The sequence below is a fragment of the Microcaecilia unicolor genome, chromosome 8 (assembly GCF_901765095.1).
Source record: "Microcaecilia unicolor chromosome 8, aMicUni1.1, whole genome shotgun sequence".
In the NCBI taxonomy this organism is placed as follows: domain Eukaryota; kingdom Metazoa; phylum Chordata; class Amphibia; order Gymnophiona; family Siphonopidae; genus Microcaecilia; species Microcaecilia unicolor.
Window position 1 is genome coordinate 228,998,402 of NC_044038.1, and position 17,662 is coordinate 229,016,063.

At 48.2% G+C, this 17,662-nt stretch overlaps 1 protein-coding gene across 1 annotated transcript in view; it reads left to right on the plus strand.

Annotated features, from left to right (window-relative positions):
* The window catches only part of LOC115476020 (BPI fold-containing family C protein-like), a 63,663-nt gene that overhangs the window by 14,604 nt on the left and 31,397 nt on the right, over window positions 1-17,662 (plus strand). The window contains exon 5 of the mRNA XM_030212129.1: window positions 7,195-7,353. Coding sequence (XP_030067989.1) covers window positions 7,195-7,353 — 159 coding nt within the window. The remainder of the gene's footprint in view (window positions 1-7,194; window positions 7,354-17,662) is intronic.

Sequence of the window (17,662 nt, forward strand, 5' to 3'; positions counted from 1 at the left end):
TATGCTATGTGCTAAAAGAAAACCAACAGAGCATCTGGGCAAAGTTGATGCAAAGGCTAACAAATATAGACCACTGAGTATCACACGCAGCACGAGGAAGCAAACAAATGCCAAAATTTTGCATCTTTAAACATTTGTTGACCTCATAAAATGTTGTTGTTGACTTTTGTTTAAATTCTGATTCTATTTGTACAGTAAATTTTCCATATTAGCCCCATCTTCTAACTCTAAACTAGACTCCATCCTTCGAGTCATTGATTAACACATACACGGCTAGACTATATTAGGGGTAATTTTTACATGCTTTTACACATTTTACAAACATTTTACACTTTAAGGGGTAATTTTAAAAGCATTTTCTATGTGTAAAGCATGCATTATATAAAACTAGTGAAAAAGGCCCGTTTCGGTATGAAAGGAAACGGGCACTAGCAAGCTTTTCCTCCCCCCCTCCCTCTCTCTCTCCCTCTGTCCCCTCCAAGTCCCACGGCCCCCTTTCTTCCCTTCCGATTTCCATGGCTTCCTCCCTCCTTTTGTCACTCTCCTTCACTCTGTCCTCCCTCCGAGTTCCAGTCCCCTCTCCCTCCCTCCCTCTGTCATTCTCCTTCGCTCTGTCCTCCCTCCGAGTGCCCTCCCCCATCTCCCAACGTGCACATCGCCCCCCCCTCCAAAATCGCCAATCCCCCTCTCTTAGCGGGGTCCCGCCCTCATTTCCTGTTTCGGCAAGGGCGGGACCAGAGTCAGAGCTCAGAGCGAAGAGAAGGGAAGGCAGCAGACTCGCTGAGCCTTCTCGCTCTTCAATGCTTCTGCCGGGACCCCGGTAAGAGGAGGAGAAGGGGGGGGGGGGGGGTGTAGGGAGCCTCCTGCATGCAGGGACGCCACTTCCAACAGTTTTTTTTTTTTCGCTTGTGTTTCAGCTGTTCCTGTGGTCCCGGCCGTCAGGGCGGGACCACAGGAATAGCTGAATCAGAAGGTCATGACATCACTCTGATCTATCAACGGAAGCAGACCACATCCAAAGGAGCCACGGTCCCAGGCAGCATTCGAACGTTGGAGGTGAGAATTATTATATAGGATATGCAACTGCATGTACGGAGTGCACCTACACATGTACCCCCAGATTCTATATATTATGTCCAAATTTGGGCATTCTTCTGAGATGCGCACACAACTTAATTGGTTAACAAGCTGTTAAAAAAAAAAGAGGAGGAAAAGTCCCTCACGCAAACGTGAGCAGCAAACAAAAAAGAGCTGTTAAACCATCAGTAATTGGATGTTAACAGCCAATTATTGAAGGTAATTGGCACCAATTGATTTTGCATGCATATCTGGCTGTGAGCTAGTCTATAATAATGGGTGCCTAAGAGGGGAATAATCGAACGGTGCCAACGAAATAGATGGCCGGCCATCTATTTTGGCAGCATCGCAAAGAGTCGGCCGGAACCATATTATCGAAAAAGATGGCCACCCATCTTTAGTTTCGATAATACGGTTGCGGCCAGCCAAATGCATTGGATTTGGCCGGGTTTGATATGGGCGGCATCGGTTTTCAGCCATAATGGAAACTAAGAGCGGCTATCTCAAACCCGGCCAAATCCAAGGCATTTGGTCGTGGGAGGAGCCAGCATTTGTAGTGCACTGGTCCCCCTGACATGCCAGGACACCAACCGGGCACCCTAGGGGGCACTTCTAAAAATTTTAAAAAATTATAAAAATAGCTCCAAGGTGCATATCTCCCTTCCCTTGGGTGCTGAGCCCCCCAAATCTCCCCCCAAACTCACTCCCCACAACTCTACACCATTACCATAGCCCTTATGGGTGAAGGGGGGCACCTACATGTGGGTACAGTGGGTTTTGGGGAGGGTTTGGAGTGCTCCCGTTTACCACCACAAGTGGAACAGGTATGGGGGGGATGGGCCTGGGTCCACCTGCTTGAAGTGCACTGCACCCATTAAAAACAGCTCCAGGGACTTGCATACTGCTGTCAGGGAGCTGGGTATGACATTTCAGGCTGGCATAGAGGCTGGCAAAAAAGTTTTTTTGTTTTTTTTTGGGTGGAAGGGGGTTGGTGACCACTGGGGGAGTAAGGGGAGGTCTTCCCCAATTCCCTCCAGTGGTCATCTGGTCATTTAGGGCACCTTTTTGAGGCTTGGTCGTAAAAATAAATGGACCAAGTAAAAGCGGCCAAATGCTCTTCATCGCCGCTTTTTTTTCCCATTATGGGCTGAAGCCGCCCATCTGTTAACCCCACCCATGCCCACCCATTTTCCGCCTTCACTACGCCATTGACACGCCCCCTTTTACTTTCGACGGCTCTACGACGGACTGCAGTTAAAAGCAGCAAAAATCGGCTTTCGATTATGCCGATTTGGCAGCAGTTGAGAGATCGTTCGCCATCTCCCGATTTGTGTTGGAAGATGGCCAGCGATCTCTTTCGAAAATGAGCCTGTAAGTCCCATAGCGCATAACCCAAAAGGGGATGTGCCATGAAAGGGACATGGACAAGTCATGGGCATTTCAACAAGTTGCATGTAATGTTATAGAATAATGGGTCTCCACTCCCAACTTGGGCACTGGGGTTTATACTAGGTGCCCAGAGTCGGGCACAGGAAACAGCAGTAAGTTCTATTCTAAAAAGGGTGCCTGCCCCTTATGGAATAACACTATGGGCCATATTCTGTATAAGTTACCTAAAAAATCCATGTGGTAAACATTTCCACATAAGCATATTCTATAAGCAGCACCTAGATTTAGGTGCGGTATATAGAATATGTTTAGTTGATATCCCTGTGCCTAAAACTATGTGCCTCCATTTACACTAACAAAAATATGGCCTAAATCCCTGTACGTAGATTTATGCTTATTGGGACATATTCTATACCTATGCATGTAAATTTGGGAACGCCCATGGAACACCCATTTCCCCGCCCATAGCCACACCTCTTTTGAACTACACACATTGGAATTTAGGCACAGTTCATTACAAAATACGCTTAGCATGTTATGTGCATAAATTCAAATTATTGCCAATTAGTGCTCATTATTGCTTGTTAATTGCTGATCACCTTGTTAAGCCAATTAAATTACCTTCATAATTACAGAATATGTCTGGATTTTGGTGCATATCTCTAGGCACGCTATATAGAATCTAGACATTAGTGCCAATCTCTTAGCAGGAGGAAATCCAGAAAGAAAACATTGCGAGGCTGGTACTAAGAACGGCTAAGGGGGAGCCCTTGACACAGCCTTTTAGGGCGAAACATGCATGTCGGGCATTGTTGAACCCCTGGTCTGACCGTTCAGTGCAAGTTAAGTATTGCTTATAAGTAACTTAGAGATTAAAAAGTAAAATGAACAGTTAAATAAGCAAATGAAGAAACAGTTTAATAAAATATTATCGCCAGTGAGGATTTGGGTGCTGTTGAATGTCCAATAAAAGAGTGAAGTTGGTCATGTGCACTGCTGAGGCGATAAAAAACATATGAATGATCTCTATATGATATATGGTTAAGGTGGAGGTTAAAATCATATATGAGCCTTGTTAGGGGAGTAGTTACAGTTGAAGGGCTCTTAAGGAGAGAGTTAGTAGTGCCAAATACGTGCGGACCCATTTTTGAGTGTCATTTATTAAATCCCTCCCCACCCCTTATACTTTTGGATAAGGTACTGTAGGCGCTAGTTTTGGGCGCAAGCTGAAATATTTTTCAATGCATGTACCAAGAATGCCTTTCCCCCCCCCCCCCCCCCTGAAAATGGACGGGCGGCAAAATTAAAATTGCCGCGTGTCCATTTTGGGTGTCTGACCTTACCGCCAGCCATAGACCTAGCAGTAAGGAATCTGTGTGGTAATGACCTACACGCGTCAGATGCCACTTGGCGCATGTCTGCTAGGTGCGGCAGAAAATAAAAAAATATTTTTCAGGTGCGCGTATCGGACGCGCGCCAAAAATGAAATTACTGCAATAGCCACACAGTAGTCAGGCAGTAAGTTCATTTTGGCTCACGTTGGGCATGCATAGACACTTACGCGGCTTAGTAAAAGGGGCCTCTGTTTCTGTTGTTCCTTCAGTGCCTGCTGATTTCCATTTCTTTATCCATATTTATATTCCACAAACAATAAACCTCAGTTTAATGTAACATAATGAAACATGATCAACAATCAATACATTAACAATAACTATAATTAAAACCAGACCCTCCACTGCCCGCTACTGTCCGTTCCACCCATTGCTTTTCCTTCTGCTTTACATTCCTGTGCAGAATCCTCTCTCAGGACACTAATATACCAACCTGGAATTTCCTCCAGATAAACGAGCAGCCACCAGAGGAAAATTTTCTTTTGGTGCAGACTAATTGGCATGATATTTAGATGGAATTTCTGCATTTGTCTTGGGAAACCATATGCAAAACATTCTGGACTTTATTGCAAAAAAATATGATATCATTACGTTTTCTGGAAAACTGATTTTGCACAATTTTACACACATTATTTAGCTATGTGTGAATCTCTAGTAAGATCATTTACATGATAGTTGAACTCATTAGGAAATTTTGCATACAATTTGTAAATGTGATCTCCTGCAGAAAACAGCATGCCAAATCCCCCCCCATTACAACAAGGCATGCTGTTTCACATTTAAGCAAAAGAACAGGATCTGTTCGGCATTTTAGGGGACCTTTTACTAAAATGATTAGCAATTGTGCTCCATTTCGATTCTAGTTCTGAAAGGTGATATATCAAATTGGGAAGAAATCTCTCTATATTTCTCTATATAAAACGCACCTCCAACGTTCTATGAAGCCTCTTTTAGCCAGAAGTGAAGGGGGTGAGATCCCATTGTGTCTGCCCCGCCCACGCGTCAAACGTGATGACGTCGAGGGCGGAGCAATGACACTCAACCAATCGCTTCGCTCGGCAGCGAAGCGTCAGGGAAGGAGGCGGTGCTCTCGACGTCTAGCCTTCCCTTCGCTGTGTTCCGCCTTCTTCTGACGTCAAGGATGACGTCAAAAGAAGGCGGAACACAGCGAAGGGAAACCTAGACGTCGGGACGGGAGCGCCGCCTCCTTCCCTGACGGTTCGCTGCCGGAACCGCCACGGGGTAAATTTTAAAAGAAGAAAAAAAAAACAAAAAACCCAATGCATGGATGCGAAGGGGGGGAGGAGAAGAGGGCGGGCCAGGCTGGGACATGGGAGAGAGAGGAGCATGGATGCGAGGGGGGGGGTCATGGAAGGGAGAGAGGGGACTTGCTAGAAAAGGATGAATGGAGGCGGCAGGGGACAGAGGAGCATGGATTGCAGGGCAGGCCTCAGGCAGAGAGGGGAAATGCTGGATAGGGATGAATGGAGGGGGCAGGTGACAGAGTAACATGGATGGCCATGGATTGGGACGGCAGGGCTCAGGGAAAGGGGAATTGCTGGATAGGGATGAATGGAGGGGACAGATGGCCATGGATGGATATGGATTGCAGGGCAGGCCTCAGGCAGATAGGGCAATTGCTGGATAGTGATGAATGGAGGGGCCAGGTGACAGAGGAGCATGGATGGATATGGATTGGAAGGGCAGGACTCAGGGAGAGGGGAATTGCTGGATAGGGATGAATGGAGGGGACAGATGGCCATGGATGGATATGGATTGCAGGACAGGCCTCAGGCAGACAGGGGAAATGCTGGAAAGGGATGAATGCAGGGGGCAGGGGACAGAGGAGCATGGATTGCAGGGCAGGCCTCAGGCAGAGAGGGGAAATGCAGGATAGGGATGAATGGAGGGGGCAGGTGACAGAGTAACATGGATGGCCATGGATTGGGACGGCAGAGCTCAGGGAAAGGGAAATTCCTGGATAGGGATGAATGGAGGGGACAGATGGGCATGGATGGATATGGATTGCAGGGCAGGCCTCAGGCTAAGAGGGGAAATGCTGGAAAGGGATGAATGGAGGGGGCAGGGGACAGAGCTACATGGATGGCCATGGATTGGGAGGGCAGGACTCAGGGAAAGGGGAATTGCTGGATAGGGATGAATGAAGGGGACAGATGGCCATGGATGGATATGGATTGCAGGACAGGCCTCAGGCAGACAGGGGAAATGCTGGAAAGGGATGAATGCAGGGGGCAGGGGACAGAGGAGCATGGATTGCAGGGCAGGCCTCAGGCAGAGAGGGGAAATGCAGGATAGGGATGAATGGAGGGGGCAGGTGACAGAGTAACATGGATGGCCATGGATTGGGACGGCAGAGCTCAGGGAAAGGGAAATTCCTGGATAGGGATGAATGGAGGGGACAGATGGGCATGGATGGATATGGATTGCAGGGCAGGCCTCAGGCTAAGAGGGGAAATGCTGGAAAGGGATGAATGGAGGGGGCAGGGGACAGAGGAGCATGGATGGCCACACACACACACTCTCTATCACACTGTGTCTCACATACACACTTGCACACACTCTCTCACAAACACACTCACACCCAGACTCACTCTCTCTCTCACACACTCACACTTTCACTCTGACTCTCAAACAGTCACTCTCACATACACTCTCCCAAACATACATACTCCGAGGAAAACCTTGCTAGCGCCCGTTTCATTTGTGTCAGAAACGGGCCTTTTTTACTAGTATAAATATAAAACGTGTTATCTACCAGAGCGTCCAATTTATTCGTATGAGCCCAGCTGTAGATAACATGCACTAGTCATACAGTAACAGACCCCTTTAGTATATGCCTGTGGTTCCCAAACCTGGTCCTGGAAGCACCCCAGCCCATCAGGTTTTCAGTATAGCCACAATGAATATTAATGAGATAGATTTGCATGCAGTGGAGGGAATACATCTAAATCTCTCTCATGGAAATTCATTGCAGATTTCCTGAAAACCTGATGGCTGAGGTGCCTCCGGGACCAGGTTTGGGAACCACTGGTATATGAGTTACATTTGTGTTCCCATTCAGCTTACAGCTGAACAAATTCTATGATGTTTGATATGTGTCTAATACTAACCTTACCTAATAATACCTTACCTAGCACCTTGCATCTAATCACCTACCTTCAGCCAATTATCGACTGTATTTAAGATCATGTAATGACTACATCATAACAACACTCTGTAAGCCACATTGAGCCTGCAAAAAGGTGGGATAATGTGGGGTACAAATGCAATAAATAAATAAAATAAATAAGTAACCCACCGACTCTTCTTTCTACAGCGAAGTCAAAAACATAACTGTTATGAAAGTATCTGAAGCATCTATCACAATGGTCATCAACATTTCAAAGAATGATCCAGAGTATCCATTATTTTCCGTGGTAAACTGTACAACTGATATCAAGAAGATTGACATCAAGTTGGGAAACGCAATTGAGCCGTGAGTATCAGAGGAATTGTATTACAACATAATGCAGAGTTAGACTGATTCAAAACTGTAGTTCACCTCCCAAATGCAGCTGGACAAGACAAAATCATTTTTACTGTAAAAAAATTCTTAAAATTTGTTGTCTTGATTACTTCAAATAAGGCTTATGGGACTTTTGTACTGGACTTTTACCCTATAGACACTAAAGAGGACAATATTGCATGCAATTCTAGTCACCGTATCTCAAAAAGGATATAGTGGAATTAGAAAACGTACAGAGAAGAGAAACGAAAATGATAAAAGGGATGGAATGACTTCCCTATGAGGAAAGGCTAAAGCAGCTAGGGCTCTTCTGCTTGGAGAAAAGGCGGTTGAGGGGAGATATGATAGAGGCCTATAAAAAATGAGTGGAGTGGAACAGGTAAACGTGAACCATTTGTTTACACTTTCCAAAAACACTAGGACAAATCAGAAAAAAATATTTCTTCACTCAACATGTAATTAAACTCTGGAATTGTTTGTCAGAGAATGTAGTAAAACAGTTAGCTTAGCGGGGTTTAAAAAAGGTTTGGATAGCTTCCTAAAAGAAAAGTCCATAGACCATTATTAAAATGGACTTGGGGAAAATCCACTGTTTATTTCTTGATAAGCAGCATAAAATATATTGTACTGTTCTGGAATCTTGCCAGGTAAATGTGACTTGGATTGGCCATTGTTGGAAACAGAATGCTAGGCTTGATGGACCTTCAGTCTGTCCCAATATGGCAATAGTTACGTACTTATGTACTTATTCTATAATTGGGTGCCCCCTTTTAGGTGTTCCAATGCTGTATGGGGAGTGCCTATTCTATGGCATCCAATTTCATTCTAGAATATTAGCATTAACCCAGATTGACGTGCTTACATCTAGGCACACCCATGCATGTCAGGTCAATGGAAGATATAAACGGGCACAGCCAGGCATAGCATGCAATGTGCATAAATTATAGTGTGTACGTAACTTACGGCAAGAGGTAAAATCTATATATAGCGCTAAAAAAAACAGGTTTACCCTGGATTCTATATATTAATCCTAGCATTCCGCACCAATATCTAAGCATATTCTATAACAGCGCATGTAAGTTAATTGGCTTAACAAGCCAATCAGTGTTTTTAACAGCACTTAACATGCAATAATGAGCACTAATTGGCATTAATTAGAGTTTATGCACAAAGTGTATTCTGTAATGAACTGCGCCTAAGTTCTAAAGTGTGCAGTTCCAAAGGGGCGTAGCTATGGACAGAAAAATGGACATTTCATGGGCGTTCCCAAATTAATACATATTGTAGAATATGGCCTAGTCCGCCTAAATCTACCCACAGGGATTTACGCCACATTTGCACTGGTGTAAATGGAAGCGCATAGTTTTAGGCTCTGAGATATCAGCTAAGTGTATACTATATACCACGCCTAAATCTTATATAATATGCTTAGGCGAAAATGATTTCCGCAGGGATTTTCCAGGCACCATATATAGAATCTCCCCCTTAGCGTTCTGTAAACCTCACCCAAAGTTTGGCCAGCTAAAACCTGGTGTATATGCCTGTGCCTAACTTAGGCATATATTGGGCCTTATTCCATAAAGGATATGCTCCAAATTTACGCTCCTAAAATTTATGCTCCTAATTTATGAGCATAATTTATGCTTCTAAATTTATGCTCCTAAATTAGGAGCATAATAGATTTTGGAGCATACATTTAGGAGCATAACCTTTATAGAATAGGGCCCATATTGGGCATGTTCTAAATCAGTCATGTAACTTTTAGGAATGCCCATGACCCGCCTCTGCCCCTCCTATGGCCACGCCCCTTATGATATCTGCACAGTAGAATTCACGTGCACTAGTTTATAGAATACACTTAGCAACTTATGTGTGTAAATTCTAATTAGTGACAATTAGTGCTGATAATTGCTTGTTCCATATCATCAAGCTGATCAATCCATAGACTGGTGGGTTGTGTCCATCTACCAGCAGGTGGAGATAGAGAGCAAACTTTTGCCTCCCTATATGTGGTCATGTGCTGCCGGAAACTCCTCAGTATGTTCTCTATCTCAGCAGGTGGTGGTCACACACAGCAGCAGCTCTGGCTAGGCCTCCAAGCCTAATTTTTAGGTTTTGTTGAGTGCCTGGGGTTGAGGGCTCTTTTGAGCAAGTGCAAACCTGGTGGTGCCAGGTCCCTCCTTTTCTCCCCCCTCCCGCTGGCTCCGTTTAAAAAAAAAAAAAAAAAAAAATTTTGAACGTCTTTAAAGGCGTTTATTTCGACGTTTATTTAAGCGTCTATTGCAGCTACTCACTGGGACACCAGGTCGTTACAACTCGGAGCGGACAGCAGGTAATTTTTACCTTTTTATTGCGGGCAGGGGGTTCCCCGATTCTTCTCCTCGTGGCATATGGCGTCGGAGGGCGAGGGCGCAAAGGGTCGCTCCCCGGGTCGCTTGAGCGCTTCTAGAGGGGATGCGGGGGTCTTAAAGCCTGATTCGCCCTGGTTGGGTGACAGTTTCGTGACCGATGAATGTCCCGGTCCTTCCTCCGGCGTGGCGGTTTTTCCCGCCATAAACGCCCATCCCCCGCTCCTCGCCTCCGCCATCTTGGCCGGCCACGCGGCTCGGACGGCTTCTTCTTGGGCCGCCCTTGAGGTTGGAGACATTAATGCCATGAACGCCCTTAATTTGGGCGACGGCACTGAAACGGCTAATCTTAAGAGCCGTTCTTCCCGCGCGGCTCCTTCGCGGAGTTTCGCGCCGGACGCCATTTTGGATGCGCAGCATGTCTCTCCCCCGCTATTGCGAGCGCCGGTTGAGAGTGCGCCTAGGGCCGTGGCCCAGGCTGCGGAAGTGCACAGTCTGGGGGGTTTCTCCCCCGAGTTTGTTTTGCTGCTGCATCAGGCCTTCCTCATGCACAACGCTGCCCCTGCTCCCTCGTCTGGTAAAGAGGTTGAGGTTCCCAGAGGTAAACGCCCTCGGGTTGATTCCCAGGCCTTGGAGGAATTTGTCTCCTCCGATGTAGATGAGGGCAGCGTGTCTGAGGTCTCCCAACGGTCCTTTGCGGATTCCTTGGAGGAGGCGGATCCCCGCTCGGATGGAGCGGATGACCCCTCTGCGGCGCGCCTTTTTCGCCCAGAGGATTTGCCCAACCTGTTGTTACAGGCCATGGACACTTTGAAGATTTCCTCTCCGGAGGACGTCTCTCCCTCAGCCCCTGTTGGCTCTGCCATTATGCTGGGGACTAAGCGCCCGCCTAGAACCTTCCACGTGCATGATGCCATGCACACCTTAATTTCGGCTCAATGGGATGTCCCAGAAGCGAGCCTTAAAGTGGCTAGGGCTATGTCCCGCCTCTATCCTTTGGCTGTGAGTGAACGTGAGGCCTATCTGTGGCCTACCGTGGATTCTTTAATCACTGCGGTGACTAAGAAAACGGCATTGCCGGTGGAAGGTTGCACGGCCCTAAAGGACGCCCAAGACAGGAGATTGGAGGCGGCCTTAAGGTCGTCCTTTGAGGCGGCTGCCTTAAGTTTGCAGGCCTCAGTTTGCGGCTCCTATGTGGCCAGGGCGTGCCTGACTATGGTGCAGTGGGCTTCCCCCTCGGATCATTCCTTGGGGACTGATTGGCCGGCCCTGGAATCGGGCTTAGCCTATTTGGCAGACTTGCTGTATGATGTCTTGAGAGCCTCAGCTAAAGGCATGGCTCAGACAGTCTCTGCGCGGCGGTGGCTTTGGCTGAAACATTGGTCTGCTGACCACGCCTCTAAATCCCGCCTGGCTAGATTGCCTTTTAAAGGCAAGCTGCTCTTTGGGGTCGAGCTGGACAAAATCGTGACCGATCTCGGCACGTCTAAGGGCAAGAAGTTACCAGAGGTCAGGGCTCGGGCTAGTGCTCGTCCCGGTTCCTCCAGAGGACGGTTTCAGGAAGCCCGTCGGTACCGCCCGGGCAAGTCAGGTTCCTCTGCCCCCTCTTACTTCAAGAGAAATTTCTCCCCCAAGCAGCGTTCCTTTCGCAGAGACCGCCGTCCCGGAGGTGCTCCCTCCGGTCCTCCCCCAGGGTCCCGTACCCAATGACGGGGTCTTGGTCCACGCCCCAGTGCAGATTGGGGGACGGCTGTCCTCGTTTCTGGGCGAGTGGACCACAATAACTTCAGACGCTTGGGTGCTGGAAGTCATCAGAGACGGCTACAAGCTAGAGTTCTGCCGACCCTTAAGAGACGGGTTTGTACTCTCTCCCTGCAAGTCTCCGGTCAAAGCTGTGGCAGTGCAGCAGACTTTGGACAATCTGATCCGCCTGGGTGCGGTCGTTCCGGTGCCAGAAAGTCAGCTTGGCAAGGGGCGTTACTCCATTTACTTTGTGGTACCAAAGAAAGGAGGTTCTGTCCGGCCTATCCTCGACCTCAAAGGGGTCAATCGGGCCTTGAAAGTGAGGCACTTTCGCATGGAGACTCTCCGCTCTGTTATAGCGGCAGTGAAGGCAGGGGAGTACCTGGCATCCTTGGACATCAAGGAAGCATACTTGCACATTCCCATCTGGCCTCCTCATCAACGCTTTCTGCGTTTTGCAGTCCTGGGACGACACTTCCAGTTCAGAGCCCTCCCGTTCGGGTTGGCTACTGCTCCGCGGACCTTTTCCAAAGTAATGGTGGTCATAGCGGCCTTCCTGCGGAAGGAAGGAGTACAAGTCCATCCTTATCTGGACGACTGGTTGATCCGAGCCCCCTCTTATGCAGAGTGCGGCAAAGCTGTGGACCGGGTAGTTGCTCTTTTGAGCTCCCTGGGATGGATCATCAACTGGGAGAAGAGCCAGCTGCGCCCGACTCAGTCCCTGGAGTATCTGGGAGTTCGATTCGACACCCAAGTGGGCAGAGTGTTCCTGCCAGACAATCGGATTGTCAAACTTCAGGCTCAGGTGAACCAGTTCCTAGTAGCCTCTCCTCTTCGGGCTTGGGACTATGTGCAGCTGTTGGGCTCTATGACGGCCACGATGGAAGTAGTGCCCTGGGCCAGGGCTCATATGAGACCACTTCAACACTCCCTGCTGCAGCGCTGGACTCCGATGTCGGAGGATTATGCTGTGCGCCTTCCCTTGGATCCAGCAGTGCGCAAGGCGCTGAGCTGGTGGATGCAGGCAGACAAATTGTCTGCGGGAATGCCTCTGGTGACCCCAGAGTGGATTGTCGTCACGACGGACGCCTCGTTGTCGGGCTGGGGAGCCCACTGCTTGGGAAGGACAGCGCAGGGGCTCTGGTCTCCTGCAGAAGCAAAGTGGTCTATCAACCTCCTGGAACTCAGAGCCATTCGGTTGGCGCTTTTGGAGTTCATCCCGGTACTGGTGGTGAAGCCTGTACGGGTTCTGTCGGACAATGCCACGGCTGTGGCCTATGTCAACCGCCAGGGAGGTACCAAGAGCGCCCCTCTAGCCAAGGAGGCCATGATTCTATGCCAGTGGGCGGAAGCGAACCTGGAACAGCTGTCAGCGGCCCACATTGCCGGGGTCATGAATGTCAAGGCGGACTTTCTCAGTCGCCATACCTTGGAGCCCGGAGAGTGGCAGCTCTCTGCTCAGGCGTTCTTGGACATCACGAAGCGCTGGGGCCAGCCGAGCCTAGATCTGATGGCGTCATCGGCCAATTGCCAAGTGCCGCGCTTTTTCAGCAGAGGACGGGACCCTCGATCCCTGGGAGTAGATGCTCTTCTCCAACAGTGGCCGACACAAGAGCTCCTCTATGTGTTCCCGCCCTGGCCCATGTTGGGCAGGGTGCTAGACCGGGTGGCAAAGCATCCCGGCAGGATAATCCTGGTGGGTCCGGATTGGCCCAGACGTCCCTGGTATGCGGACTTGATCAGGCTCTCAGTCGACGATCCTCTGCGGCTGCCAGTGGAGCAGGGCCTGTTACATCAGGGTCCCGTGGTGATGGAGGATCCCTCCCCCTTTGGTCTTACGGCCTGGCTATTGAGCGGCAGCGTCTGAGGAAGAAGGGCTTCTCAGACAAAGTCATCGCCACTATGCTGAGAGCGAGGAAGCGCTCTACTTCTACTGCTTACGCCAGGGTTTGGCGTACCTTTGCATCGTGGTGGGAAGCAGGCTCACTTTCTCCCTTCACTGCTCCAATTTCTTCAGTGTTGGCGTTCCTGCAAGAAGGTCTGGAGAAAGGCCTGTCGCTCAGTTCCCTTAAAGTCCAGGTAGCGGCTCTGGCTTGCTTCAGGGGCCGCCTGAAGGGTGCTTCCCTGGCTTCGCAGCCAGATGTGGTGCGCTTTCTCAAGGGAGTTAATCACCTGCGCCCTCCTCTGCACCCAGTGGTGCCTGCATGGAATCTCAACCTGGTGCTGAGAGCATTGCAGAAGCCGCCGTTTGAACCCTTGTCGAGGGCATCTCTGAAAGACCTGACGTTGAAAGCAGTCTTTTTGGTGGCTATCACTTCAGCCAGAAGAGTTTCCGAGCTCCAGGCGCTCTCGTGTCGAGAGCCTTTTCTGCAGTTCACTGAGGCAGGAGTGACTATTCGCACAGTGCCTTCCTTTCTGCCCAAGATTGTTTCTCGCTTCCATGTGAATCAGCAGCTCTGTCTCCCTTCCTTTCGTAGGGAGGACTACCCAGAGGAGTACTCTGCTCTTAAATATCTGGATGTGAGACGAGTTATCATCAGATACTTGGAAGTGACCAATGATTTCCGGAAATCGGATCATCTGTTTGTCCTGTTTACAGGTCCTCGTAAGGGTCTGCAGGCTGCTAAGCCTACAGTGGCAAGATGGGTCAAGGAAGCCATTGCAGCGGCTTATGTGGCCGCGGGGAAGGTGCCGCCTATTCAGCTGAAGGCTCACTCCACAAGAGCTCAGGCGGCCTCGATGGCAGAGGCCGGTTCCGTCTCCTTGGAAGAGATCCGCAAGGCGGCAACTTGGGCTTCGGCCCATACATTCTCCAAGCATTACCGCTTGACTGTGGCTGCTCGGGCGGAGGCCCGGTTTGGAGCTTCAGTGTTGCGGTCAGGGATTTCTATGTCCCGCCCTGGGTGAGTACTGCTTCGGTACATCCCACCAGTCTATGGATTGATCAGCTTGATGATATGGAAGGTAAAATTATGTATAATCATACCTGATAATTTTCTTTCCATTAATCATAGCTGATCAATCCATAGCCCCTCCCAGATATCTGTATTGTTTTTATTCTGGTTGCATTTCAGGTTCAAGTTTAGTCTTCAGTTACTTCAGAAAGACTTCGTGTTCAAGTTTTTTCACTTGGATTCTTCAAGAGTTAAGACGAGTTTGTGTTACAGTGAGCTGCTGCATTCCTCTCCCCTCCGTTTTACGGGGCTGGATTGAGACTTAAAATTCTGCCGGCACTCCCTCCCGCTTCGTGCGGCTGTAGGGCAGTTTTGTACCCCTCCCGCTTTGGCGGTGTTAGGGTCAGTCAGCTCCTCCCGCGGTTGCGGTTGCAGGATAAGCCAGATCCCCCCGCATCGGCGGGTGTGGTGTCCCTCCCCCGCTCCGCGGGGATGAGCTGGACGGATTCCCCTCCCCCACTTGTGTGGGGATGAGCTGGGTTAATTCCCCTCCCCCGTTTCGGCGGTGGTGAGCTGGGCAGAGTGTCCCTTCGTGGGTGTAATTCTCTAAGTGCTGAGTCCTGCGGATGGAGCTTTGATATCGACATACTGAGGAGTTTCCGGCAGCACATGACCACATATAGGGAGGCAAAAGTTTGCTCTCTATCTCCACCTGCTGGTAGATGGACACAACCCACCAGTCTATGGATTGATCAGCTATGATTAATGGAAAGAAAATTATCAGGTATGATTATACATAATTTTACCTTAGTGGCCAATTAATGGCACTTATTGTCTTGATAAACAATTAAGTTGCGCATGCAATTTGGCCACGTGCCAAACTTACACGGACAACTTTAGTCACCATTTATAGAATCTGGGGGTAAGTATTATATGCATAACACTCGGTGTGTGCATAACTTACAGTTGTGTACTACTTACTACTACTACTTATCATTTCTATAGCGCTACTAGACGTACGCAGCCCTGTACACTTAACATGAAGAGACAGTCCTTGCTTGACAGAGCTTACAATCTAATCAGGACATACAAACAGGACAAATAAGGGAAAAGGACAAAGAGTAGCAAGATTCCGGCATCCCAAAGAGTAGCAAGATTCTGTGTAGAATCTTAAAGAGTAGCAACATTCTGGAATCCCAAAGACTACTACTACTACTTATCATTTCCAGTCCCTGCTCGACAGAGCTTACAATCTAATTAGGACAGACAAACAGGACAAATAAGGGATAAGGACAAAGAGTAGCAAGATTCTGGAATCCCACTGTAGCAACATTCTGTGCGGAATTCCAAAGAGCAGCAAGATTCCGGAATATCAAAGACTACTATTACTACTTATCATTTCAATAGTGCTACTAGACGTACGCAGCACTGTACACTTGAACATGAAGAGACAGTCCTTGCTTGACAGAGCTTACAATCTACTCAGGATATACAAACAGGACAAATAAGGGAAAAGGACAAAGAGTAGCAAGATTCTGTGTAGAATCTTAAAGAGTAGCAACATTCCGGAATCCCAAAGACTACTACTACTACTTATCATTTCTATAGCGCTACTAGATGTATGCAGCGCTGTACACTTGAACATGAACAGGCAGTCCCTGCTCGACAGAGCTTACAATATAATTAGGACAGACAAACAAGACAAATAAGAGATAAGGGAATATTAAAGTGAGGATGATAAAATAAGGGTTCTGAACAAGTGAATAAGGGTTAGGAGTTAAAAGCAGCATCAAAAAGGTGGGCTTTTAGCTTAGATTTGAAGACGGCCAGAGATGGAGCTTGACGTACCGGCTCAGGAAGTCTATTAGAGGCATATGGTGCAGCAAGATAAAAGGAACAGATTCTGGAGTTAGCAGTGGAGGAGAAGGGTTCAGATAAGAGAGATTTACCCAGTGAACGGAGTTCCCGGGGAGGAGTGTAGGGAGAAATGAGAGTGGAGAGGTACTGAGGAGCTGCAGAGTGAATGCACTTATAAGTCAATAAGAGGAGTTTGAACTGCATGCGGAAACGGATACGGAGCCAGTGAAGTGACTTGAGGAGAGGGCTAATATGAGCATAGCGACATTGGCGGAATATTAGTCATGCAGCAGAATTTTGAACAGATTGAAGAGGAGAGAGATGGCTAAGTGGGAGACCTGAGAGAAGCAAGTTGCAATAGACTAAGTAAGAGGTGATAAGAGTGTGGATGAGGGTTCTGGTAGTGTGCTCAGAAAGGAAGGGGCGAATTTTGGTGATATTATAGAGAAAGAAACAACAGGTTTTAGCAGTCTGCTGAATATGTGCAGAGAAGGAGAGGGAGGAATCGAAGATGACCCCAAGTTTACGAGCTGATGAGACAGGAAGGATGAGAGTGTTATCCACAGAAACAGAGAATGGGGGAAGAGGAGAGGTTGGTTTAGGTGGAAAGATATGAAGCTCAGTCTTGGTCATGTTTAGTTTCAGATGGCACTGAGACACCCAGGCAGCAATGTCAGACAGGCAGGCTGATACTTTGGCCTGGATTTCGGCTGAGATTTCTGGTGTGGAGAGGTAGATCTGGGAGTCGTCAGCGTAAAGATGATACTGAAAACCATGGGATGAGATCAGAGTACCAAGGGAAGAAGTATAGATGGAGAAAAGAAGAGGTCCCAGGACAGATCCCTGAGGGACACCAACTGACAGTGGGACAGAAGTGGAGGAGGATCCACCAGAGTATACACTAAATGTACGCTGGGAGAGATAGGAAGAAAATCAGGAAAGAACAGAGACCTGAAATCCAAGTGAGGACAGCATATCAAGGAGTAGGCTGTGATCAACAGTGTACCTATGTGGCCGTCCCACTCGTGCTCTTCTCATACTCTGTCTGCATGTATACCCCCTTTCAGTTATGCGCTATAGCATTTGCGCACCCCCTCACAGAATAAAGCATAGTGCACTTACAGATATGTTGGAGTAGACTACCAATGAGTGAAAATATAGGAAAGGTGGGATTATGTGGTTGCTGGCTGCTGGAGGCCTCATAGATCCTTTTAAAAATTGATCCTTGTGTTTCTAAATATTTGAAACAGATGCTGAAAGATCCTGTCGCGCATCTGGTTTCCAGGTCTAGAATAGTGTTCTAATTCTCATCAATCAGAAAATTTGCTTAAGGAATACGTATTTCATTTGCTGTGAATTTACTCACATTTCATTCCATAATAAAGTCATCGTTGAATGCCATCTTTGATATGAAGGCTGTGCTAGCGCTGTCTGTGC